Here is a 10913-nt window from a genome sequence, read left to right as displayed (position 1 = left end):
TCGATTTCCATTCTCTCCGTTTGGAACAGTTTTAATGCAGAATTTAATGATAATTTAGTATGCCAAATAAATTACATTTTGCACTTTGTGCACATATACATTAATTAAGAAGGATGCCCTTTTCCGAAGACTGAACTAATGTGACACAATTTAAATTTTAATGTGCGCATTTAACACTAAGCTAGGCGCCTACGCGTTGTTCGTGATGAAAAATATTATTATAGATTTGTTGAAAAGTATGTAACATGCTGTTTATATAATGCCAAAAGAATGAAGAAAAACTAGTCGAGTGTAGGGTATCTGATAGCCGAAAAACTCGCGCGTTCTCTCTCGTTATTCTATTAAAATGGCAACAGATTAATGACAGCTTAAGTCGCAAGAGCGTTTATTAATTATCAATGTGATGAAAAATTTCGGTGGCTGTTCGCCTGTTATTATTATTATTGGCAAATGAACAATGAAAGCGCAAAATGGACGCATAAAAGCGAATATTTATGATCTTGTGCTGGAATGCTCATAAAATTCAATCAAAGTTGCAGTTCCCAGTCCCAATTTCTCGTCCGCCCCTCTTCACTCGTGGAATGCCATGCTTCGCGCTCCGCGCTCCGCGCTCCGGTCTCCGGACTACGGACTTTGGACTCCGGTGGGCAAGTGAAGCCAAGTGAGGTTCGTCGTCTTGGGCTTTGATCTCCGCCTGGGATGCCCGGGAAACGCAAGGGTATGGGTAGTCGAAAATACCAGGGGTGCTGGCCTGCGGTGGGTGGAGTTCAGTGGGTGATGGGTGGACAACAATCACATTCGCCGTTGGAGTGCCCTCAATAAACGATATTTTATTCTTTTTCCCCTGCTGCTGCTGTTTGCCAGCTGCCCTCTGCTCCTTCCGCTCCTTCCGCTCCTTGCAGCCTCCCAGCCGCCCTTCCTTTTTTCCGCCCCGACCGAGGTCCTTTTTTGCAGTAACCCATCTTTCTGTTCAGCTCAGTTCTGGTCTGTTCTGTTCGGTTTTGTTCGCCTTTCCTGCTACCACCTTCTTTTTCCCTTTTATCGTTTCAGTTACAAAGCGGCGCGCACTTTACGCTGATTGCTCGCTGGCGCAATCGTTCCACAGGACACGGCTTCCACTTCCTCCATCGCGTCCTTTCTGGCCCTGCTCGCTTTCCTTTGTTTTCCGCAGCAGCACGCCCCCATTTTGCCCGTTTTCCCCCATTTTCCTCAGTTTCCTCAGTTTCCCCCTATGTGTGTAACTGGGCATCGATATCATTGGGTTTATTGTTACTTCCTTTTGCAATTATCCTTGTTAGTCGGCGCACAGGACAGGCCAATGCACAGTGGCTCCCATTTCTAGTGCTCACTGGCACTAACTTCATTTGCCTTTATTTTGCGCCCCGCATCGCAGCTTGGCTTTTTGCGCTGCATAAAGTATCTGGAATTGTCACCCGACTCCTGCTTAATAAAGCAGCAGTCGGTCCTTTTCGTCTGGCAGCGTGTCCTGCATCCAGCGTCCTGCGGCTCCTCTTGAGCTCCCTGCTCCTCCGCCGACGGAAGTGCGAGTTTTCCACCGCATTTCCATCCCCTTAGCGCAGATTTGGTCGAAGTGGGAGGAAAAGCGAGAGCGCACAGCGGGAAAAATAGACACTGGACCTGGTCACTAGGTATAGTCGCTGCTTTTCACAAGCAGAAACGTTTTATTATTTAAAACTTCAGCATTATAGTACTCCCTATAGCTATTTATCCGTATTTTCAAGCAATGAAAGAATTAAAAAAATGTGTTCTCAAAAGAAGACTTAAAACTGTGAGTTGCCGACGGATATTTTTATTTTAGTAAAATAAAATATATTCTTAATTTAATCAATCAAGATGTATTTTTGATCCATAAATGAAAACCCTTGATCCTATTAATTTTCCAATTTCATGTTACTTCAAGACCTTAAATTTAGTTTTCTCTCTTGATTTCAAGGCAGCATTTTATCACGAGGATGCAAGTCCTTTTTTAGCCAGTTAAGCATGTTATTCAAATAATGGATGCTAAACTTTGAATGCCAGACTTGTAACTGGAAATGCTTAATTGATTTTTCCCCACTGCAGCACAACAAGAAAGCTGATAGGACACAAACTCAATCAAACTGTCAGCGACAACTCGGTTCGATTTTTCGCTGCCACGCCCACTCGCTGTCAGCTGGTCATTTGGTCCGCAGGAGCAGGCACCAATAGATATAGCATCAATTGCAGAGTCCGCCGACCCTCGTGGTCCCCCATCTCCCATATATATCCATCCATCCAACCATCCGGTGGTGAGCACAACCAAGTAATAAAAGCGGAGCATACGCGCGGCATTTAATTAAAATCGTGCGTAAAGTGCAACACTCGATGGCGGACTTCGAGTGACCCGACACATCCGACTCACTCTCGCCGTGGAGAGGAAAACAAATCCGGTCGGAAAACACCTAATTAAATTTATTAAAGCACTGAAATCAGCGGCAAGAAAACTGCGAAATTCAGTTAAAGTTTAGCCAGCTCGGCTTTGTTGCAAGCTTCTTTGCTCGACCGAGAGTGCTGCATACTTTTGTGTGCAATGCAACGCCTTTTAATGACCACGCTGCAGCATGCGGTCACCCACAGCCACCCACTTTCGTCCACCGTGGCCCGGCTCGCCCGGACCACACCCAACCCATGTTGGCATCACATTTTTTGCAATTAGCGGAATTGTTTCACATTTGCTTCACTTTCACACTTCCCCACCTAGTTCGTTCCGTTGCCAGCAGTTTATCTGCGGTTGCAGGATAACACCAACCACCAGGCTCCACCCACCTCCCACCACCCACCACCCACCATCCATTCCCATCCGCGCCTGCCTTTGGGTTTGTCACTCGGTTGGCTGCCCCCTCGCCCTGGGGAGCCGACGTCCATGGACGAACCCCTGAGTGTGTCCACTATTCGGGACCCCTGGGGGATGTGCAGCTAAATCTTTTAAAATACATCTAAAAACGACGTGACAGAGGATGCACAAACACTTTTCTGCACTTTACTTTCTTTTCGCCCGGACATACAGACAGACAGACAGACGGACGGACGGACGGACGGACAGACACTCAAACGCACTGACATACGTTCCACGAACATTTGCCGGCGATCCAGATGGCTGCACTTTAGTGGATAACCCAGTTTGCTCCGCTTAAAAGGTTCCTCCATTTTTGAGAGAGTTTTTCCGACCGCTTTACATAAGTGTCGCCCGGATCTGGTTTGGCTTGTCCGTAGCCCATTTCCAGGCATTATGCAGTTTGTTGGTCTGCCAAGACATCGAACGGAGTTGCTCTGCTCGGGGAAAAACAGAAATTTGGAAGTCGGAAAAGCCTGAAAAATGCTACTTCGTCACTTCGAGCTTCACTGCAAGCTGCTCGAATAGCGGGACAACTGCGAGATTAATTTTTCAAACATTCTTTAAAGCATTTTTAGCAAAGAAAAATAACAAGGAATGAAAGAACTTGCCTTGTAGAACAGTTCCTAAGAAATCCCAGGAGAGTTGAGCTCTTAACCAGACGAACAGAGCTCTGTTCTCCGAAAGATTCTCATTAGCTCGCATTACATTCGCTGAACTAAAGCATACTTCGCGTTAGATGAGTGAAATAAGTATATGTTTTATGAAATGCCCTCGTATATTTCCTTCCGCCTGCGGGGCCCCTGCCTTCACTTCCGTTTCCGGCCTTTTTCAGCGCGACAGGAGAAGGTATCTGAAAACCCCAAGGCGTCCATCATTTCTGTTCCTTTTTAAATCAGCGCGGAGCGAAGCGGGGACAGGAGACACTCGCTAAAAGGAATCATGCCGACATTATGCCATTACATTTGCATAATTATCGTTATGTGTGTGGTTGTGGGTGTGGCTATGTGACTCACGCACTCACACACTCAAGCCACTCAGCCACTTGGCTTCGCTGAGTAAATGTTTGCATTTATTTGCATTTCAACGGAGTCAAATAAATATGAAAGCTCAGCACTTGCGAAGTAAGGGAAAGACGGCGATGCCAATCGGCTGGGGGACAACTCACAGTCACAACTTTAAATTGAATTCAAATTGAAAAACTTTCCTTCGCTGTCATATCCCTCGGGCATATCGATGGCCCTTCAGCTGCTCCTCCAACTGGAGTCACCTGTTGCCCAAGGCCAAAGCCCGCAGGACCTGCAGGCGATCAACAGGTGCAGCCCAGAATGCGCCAACTGAAAGTATTCCCCCCCAATAGGAATATAGTTGCACTTGAAAGCAGAAAGTTCGCTGGTAATAAGTTATTAATACTTGCCAAATGTTGCAATAGATATTGATATTAACTACTACATTTCTAACTACTAATGTAGATTCAATGGCACCACAGTAAAATTAGGCTTTATTTTACAATTTTACAATCAATATAAATATGATTTCAACTCAAGTTTCATGAAGCTAATAGAACACACAAACGTGTGTTTTTCTAATATGTAGTTCAAATCGTATGTCCTCACTGAAGATTTGAACAGGGATGTTAATTTCGGCCAAGATTCAGACTCACATTTCTGTAGTTTTTCACCAAGACCACAGAGATTTGGCAGCACTGAAGGATTTCCCAATCCATTTAATTTCCTCTCAAAACTGTTTGGTACTCAAGTTTCTTAAAGCTCAAAATAATTCAGGGATGGCCATCGAGAGCCAGAAAACGAATGAAAAATCGCATTGTCTTTGCTGGCATTTCTCGGTCGGTCGGTTGCGCCCCACACTCGCCCATCATCAGACTTTGGTCACATCTCCTGGTGGCCAACCAACTGCTCAAGGTCGGCAAGGCCCCATGGCAAGGACACGGATGTGAGATAGCCAGAAAGTCAGAAAGCGACGTCCTGCCGCATTCCTTCGCAGAAGGAGCAATGCGAAATTTCCAATTAGGTAGCATCTGGTCGCAGTAACTCGCTCCGGGAAATTCAATAGTTCGTGATGCGGAGCAGGCCGATATGCCCGAAATTGTGGGCCCGTCCGAGAGCGAGAGTTCGAAGTCTGTCGAATGAAAATCAATGTCACAATGTTTGAGCGCCAGCTGACAAGTCATCCCGGCCAGCTCCACATCCTGCAACCCGTCGAGTCCTTCGAGACCGCACACCCGAGGAGAGACCGTTGACGAGCGATGGGCTGCAATCCACTCTCCGACTTTCGTCCTGGCCAGGACCACTGATATGTAGTCCTGAAAAGCACAAACGCACACGCTGCAGGAGGCATTCACGGCACTTTTGGGCTCCCGATGAGCAAGGATTTTCGAGAAGACAGGGCTGAAAGCTGGAGATATTCGCACATGAACTGCAGCTAGGAGCGCTCCACAGATTTTTGCAATTGGGCACATAATCAATTAGCATTGCGAAAAACACTCCGCTGCTCGGGCACGAAATTTGAATAACAATTCTGCATAAGCCCCACTCGTATTATTCATGATTCTCGCTCATTTTGAAACATTCAGACGATTACCAAATTGGAAAATGTTACAAATTTTTGCGGATTAACGGCAGCAATAAGAGCGAAGCCGCTTGTTTGTGTGTGTAAGTGCGGGTGTGTGGCTGTGTGGGTGGTTGTCTTTGTGTGTGTGCGTGTGCGGCAGACAATCGCAATCAAATCCGCAATTCTAGCCACCCAAACCACTGGCCTCGCTTTTCCAGCACACACACACACAGACACTTGTTGAAAATCATAAAAATTTGATGTACTTAAAATTTTCATAAAGCTGCCAAACAATGCCCAACATGAAGAGCAACAAAAACAAAGTCGGTTGCAAAAAAATGTTTAAAACTTGCCAACTTGTTTGGGCTTCGTTGGGTATAACGCAACGAAATAAAAACCGACAAAAAAACACTGACAAACGAGCAATCAAATTTGTTTAAATGCAATTCTGCGGACTTTTTTTGGATCACGCTTTCCGGTTGCTATTCCTTTTTTTTGTTTGTTTTTTGTTTTCTGTTTCGAGAGCAGTGCAATGCGGAGCAAAGTATACAAACTTCACAGCGCAAATTTCAAACGAGGCTTACAGTAAACAATTGAGCATTAAATCGGTGAGAAATCGAAGGGAGCGAAGCCAAAGAATAAACAAAGTGCAAAATAAGTAAGTGGAGTCAAGTGGCCTTTTGCACAACAAATATAAGTAACAATGGTATGGTATGGCTTTGCTTCTAACATGAAAAGAATAAAGTCGAAAAACTATAACTATAGATAATCCGAAGCACTAAAGAGCAGCTAACTAGAATCTATCTTGAATTGCCTAGTGAACAGATACATTCTTGGACATGAACATAGGGTTTCCTAATTTATCTATATTTATTTTAAGTTGTGTTTATCTGCCAGCAACTTCGTTTAGTTTAATTTGAATAAGCCAATTACGCAAAAATATACGACTATAACATACATGTGGGATGTACAATAGGCATTAGATCTTTCGATACTTCTACATTGCAGCCCTGATTAAAATGCAACCCTAGACAAGAGCAAGCTATCGATAGAAAGGGAGCGAGTGTAGAATGGAGAGTGGAGAGAAGTCGAGTGAAGTTGTTGCCAAGAGCGGTTGTTCCCAAATCTAAATAATAAGTTGGGCAATAAGTCTAAATAATTAAATTTGAAGAACATAAATGATTTGTTACACTTTTAAGCTCTACTATTTGTATACTACACTATATACTATATGTATGTACAAAGAACATTTTCAAGAATTCAAGATGTTTATCCATACCTTTGACTAAGGTACTTCAGTTCCTCCCCATTAAACAATAAGCTGCCAAATTCTTGGTGCTCTGGTTGGTGGAATCTTGTGATAATTATTCAACCATATTCTGGCAGCTCGATATCGGTGGTGAATGGGGGCATTAACATGAACATAACGACTAACTGTTGCCAGCGGAATTTCCGTCCAAATCGCGACGAGGTGTTCCTAATGGGATTATGTTCGTCGGGTCGGAAGAGCAGCCGGTTCTTTGTCGCCACCAGTCACGATATACATGCACATATATATATTTGCCTTATATACATCTATATATAGTATGCGAGGAAACTGGGCCTCTTTGAAGCAAGTGGCACAACTATCGTGCATCCATCGCATTAATTTCAAGGAGGGATCGCGATTTTCTGGGATGGAGCGTGCGTGCCGATAGCGAACTAAGTGCAAGTGGCGTTCGCTAATTGTTGGCCATGTTTTTCTGCTGACAATTCGCTTTCGGCCAAATAATTCATGCAAAACTCACGAAATTGTCACGCAACCCAGTTCACAATGCGGCGATGATGATGAGACGCTGTTAATTAATTAATTATCCCCCGCCGCCCCACGGGGCAGGCGGTTTCGTGATTTATGATAAGAACACTTTGCCCCACTCCGCTGCCGCTCCCCTCTGCCCGCCCGTTTCCTGTGCGCATTTTGCGATTTGGTGAAAATGATTTCCTCCTGGCTCCCAACACGCGAGAGTGACATTTTTATTGTTGGCGTTTTGCATGTCGAGGGGATGCCTGGATGTCCCTAGAGCACAGGTTAGGGGGCTCGGGTGGGTGTGGCCTGGGCGCTGGCTGTATCATCATTAGGCCAACTCATTTTTGTCCGGCGCAGCGTGGGACGCGTGCATCATGTTGCAAACGGCCAGATGGGCCACTCTTCGCTGGCGAGAAAGCAGCGAGAAAGGACGCAGGACCTTAAGGTGGCCCATGTTGACGATGCTAATTAGCCTCCGCTCCGCCATTGTCCTCGGCATCAGCTGGCTACGCCGCGAGTGGGCCGAAGGACACGCTCGTCCTTCGTCCTCCAAAGTGGCATAGAGACAAACAAACCAACAGGCAGTCGCCAAAGGCAAAAGTTTTCGTGGACAAATGATCTGCGGAGTGCTCTTACCTCCTATGATAATAGCCAACCACAGTTTCAAAGGGACTTGGAGGATTTCACCCGAAAATGATTTAATTTTCCGCACTGCAAATTGGCATTTGCCTGCTTCAAGTATCTAGAATTTAATGTGTAATTAGCAAACTGTTCCATTTTCTTCTGAAGGGAATTATCTTTAAGCTGATAAACGCAAGAATTGCAGCGCTTTGTACGTGTTTAATTGTCATCTTTTGAGGTATGACTTCGATTTACTACGCCCTCGCATGGTTCTCGAAGGATTCCCGGTGTGGCAATCTCCATTCGCATCTTTGGGCACTCAATAACCGGCCAGTCAGCAGTTGTTGCCCCCAGATTCCGGCCTGTCAGTTGTCCCATTTTCGATTCCATCAGATTTTGTGTATTCGGAGCAGCCAACGGTGGTATTATCATCAATTCCAGTGTCTGGCAAAGGTTCCACCGCACCTGCACCCCGTCCACTGTCCGCCCACAGCATCCCTTGGATTTCTTTCATCCGAGTTGGTCGTCCTTAAAATATTTTCGGAGCAATGTTTCCATAAATACACAACACAGGATCACAGGATGGGAAAAGTGGCTATGGCACTGGGAGTGGGAGTAAAAGTGGGAGGCCGTCAAGGGAACAAGGGACTCAAAAACAGGCACGCACCGAAATTCGGCACGCTTTGGGTGTGTGAGTGCTTGCTATCTGTGTGCTTGTGTGAGTGTGCCTGTGTGGGTGGGTGGCCATAAGCAACATAAGCAACAGCGAAGGAAGAATAAACAAAAGCACTGCTCGGCCATTGTTTGCTTAGGAATACACACACACACACAGCGAACACACAAGCACACACACTCTGCGCCACGCACACAGCAAAAGAAATCATAATTCCGTGAACCACAGTGCGTATACGCAATACGGACAGCAGCGTTAAAATCGCGTTGCCAGAAATTGTATGAATAATAAAAGCCAAAAATTGGCCTTCGAGTGAAACGAAATGAAATTAGACAACATTTCTGATGACTTTCTGCTTTGTTTGGGTCTAAAATTGCCCGGGATTGTATTTTTGGCATTTTGGCATTCGTATTGGTTTTGGGCAGTTGAGCAAGGCTAGAACGGTGAGCAAGGGGAGCAGGGCAAGACCAGGAGGAAGGGGCCAGTCGAGCCGACAATTTGTCAATTGACGCGCATCCAGGCGCTGGCAGCTCCTTCCGCCCGACTGCCTCTCAATGCCAGGACACCAAGTCAATTTTCATAGACATTTTACTGCAGTCCATCATTTCGCCCCGCTCCCCATTCCCAGTATCCTTCGGCACGGTATTTAGAGCCTTTCGAGTCCATCTGGCTGGAATAAATACATTTGCTCCGTCTGGTCTGCTCCCGGCATGATCGTTCGTCTAATTGAGGCCGCTTTGCGAAGTCCTTTTTGTCAGCAGCACAGGTTGCAGGAGGCGACCACAACGGGCTAGCAATCAGTGGTGGTGGCCAGCAGCTGCAGATGATTCTCCGGCAGCTGGACTTCATCAGGATTCTGTGACTCCTCTGGCTCCGGAGCAGGCTGTTCAACCTTCTCCAGATCCTGATCCTGCTTCCGTTTCTGTTTCTCCTCCCGCTGGCAAAGCACCGCCTTCATCCGGATGTCCTTGCTCCTTGACACCCTCTCTGCCTGAGTTGTCTCCGTGGCCTCGTAGGCGTTTATCCAGAGCATGGCCGCCAGCGTGGTCATCAGACCACCCATGATGGCCCACTCCCAGCGCAGGTAGACTTCGGTGGAGACGCCCAGGTAGCGGCGCAGCACGAACCGGGTGGACAGGTGGAGGATGTGCTCCACGCTGCACCAGAGCCAAAGGGCCAGGACCTCCATGAAGGCCACGCCCAGCACCAGTTCGATCAGGAAGGCGGTCAGCCAGCCCATCCGGCTTCGATAGCGCGTGGGCAGGATCTCCATGTCGTGCAGGAAGTACAGGATGGCGCAGTAGGCAATGTGGCCGGCGTAGATGGTGCCGGGAATCACCGGGAATCGCTCTATGTCCAGCAGACAACTGCCACGCATTCCGAAGTGCAGAATGCTGGCAATCAGGAGTACCAATGTGCAGGTCATCGTGGCGATTCGTTGTTGGCTATTGGCTATTGTTAATTTTTCAATTTTCCTCGATTTATTTTACGATTTTCGAATTTTTAAGAATTTTGTAACAGGCCGAAAGGGGAATGTGTGTGTGCTAGCTTCAACGAATCGTTGTGATTTGCTTATGTAAGGCCGGTTGTCCGGGCTTTGAAGTTTCGAGCACTTTGGCGCGGAGTACGTGATCGAAGGAAAACATTTCCTAACGAGGCAAAAACTGGTAACGAATGCACCTGCCTTAGCACGGGAATTCGTTACTACTTAACTTTTAAAATTACGATCGTAAGAAAAGTTGATAAGCTACCGAATCTTAATCTTTGTGTCAGTGCCTCCATAATTATTTTTCTCGTTTTTCAATTGCCTCGGCGAGGACTTAGCACGCCATGTGAAAATGCGGAAAAGAGGAAACTCCCACCTGCAGACGGGGCTAATTCCGGGCTTAGCCATATTTCCAATTAATTGTAATTCGCTCTGGCGCAGACAATTTCCATGCATTTAGCAGTGCGCCAGGTCATTAGGTGACCCCCAGTTCTGCGCTGGAAGACCGCCATGCCCCGCCCCCCTAATCCCTTGTCACGCCCATTTATGTTCATAAATTATGCAGTCAACCTCTGATGCTCATTGACCCAGAGGAAAAGCCCCCTTGCCCCACCTTCGCAGTGGGGCAGCTGTCGAAATGTTATTTCTTTCCTTATTTCTGCCTCATTTTTTGTGCTGGGAAAAGCGGGCGGGGAAAACCGTTTGATCCCTTCCGGCTTAGCTGGGACTAAAAGTAGAGCAGGACGAAAATAAAATTAAAAAAACAGACTGACAGCGGGTGGGTTAATCGGAAGTGGGGCTAGATGGGGAATTGGACAACTCAGCGCCAGAGACAACTTTAAATTTATTACGAGCCAGTCCCCAAAATTATGTATTTCCCATTAATGTGTCTTCTTTTTCGGAC

At 46.5% G+C, this 10913-nt stretch overlaps 1 protein-coding gene across 1 annotated transcript; it reads right to left on the bottom strand.

Annotated features, from left to right (window-relative positions):
- Positions 1–8871: 8871 nt before the first annotated feature.
- On the bottom strand, positions 8872–10095 carry LOC117148266. The gene has a single exon (XM_033315578.1). It carries the CDS (start codon positions 9947–9949, stop codon positions 9314–9316), a length of 636 nt encoding a protein of 211 aa, XP_033171469.1. The 5' UTR covers positions 9950–10095; the 3' UTR covers positions 8872–9313.
- Between the last annotated feature and the right edge of the window lie 818 nt (positions 10096–10913).

Source organism: Drosophila mauritiana, chromosome X (genome assembly GCF_004382145.1).
Source record: "Drosophila mauritiana strain mau12 chromosome X, ASM438214v1, whole genome shotgun sequence".
NCBI lineage: Eukaryota > Metazoa > Arthropoda > Insecta > Diptera > Drosophilidae > Drosophila > Drosophila mauritiana.
The sequence above is the reverse complement of the archived record's forward strand: the minus strand, read 5'-3'. Positions and strand labels throughout refer to the sequence as shown.

Coding starts and splice junctions, on each gene's coding strand:
- LOC117148266 (XM_033315578.1), bottom strand. CDS start 9,949: ATGACCTGCACATTGGTACTCCTGATTGCCAGCATTCTGCACTTCGGA.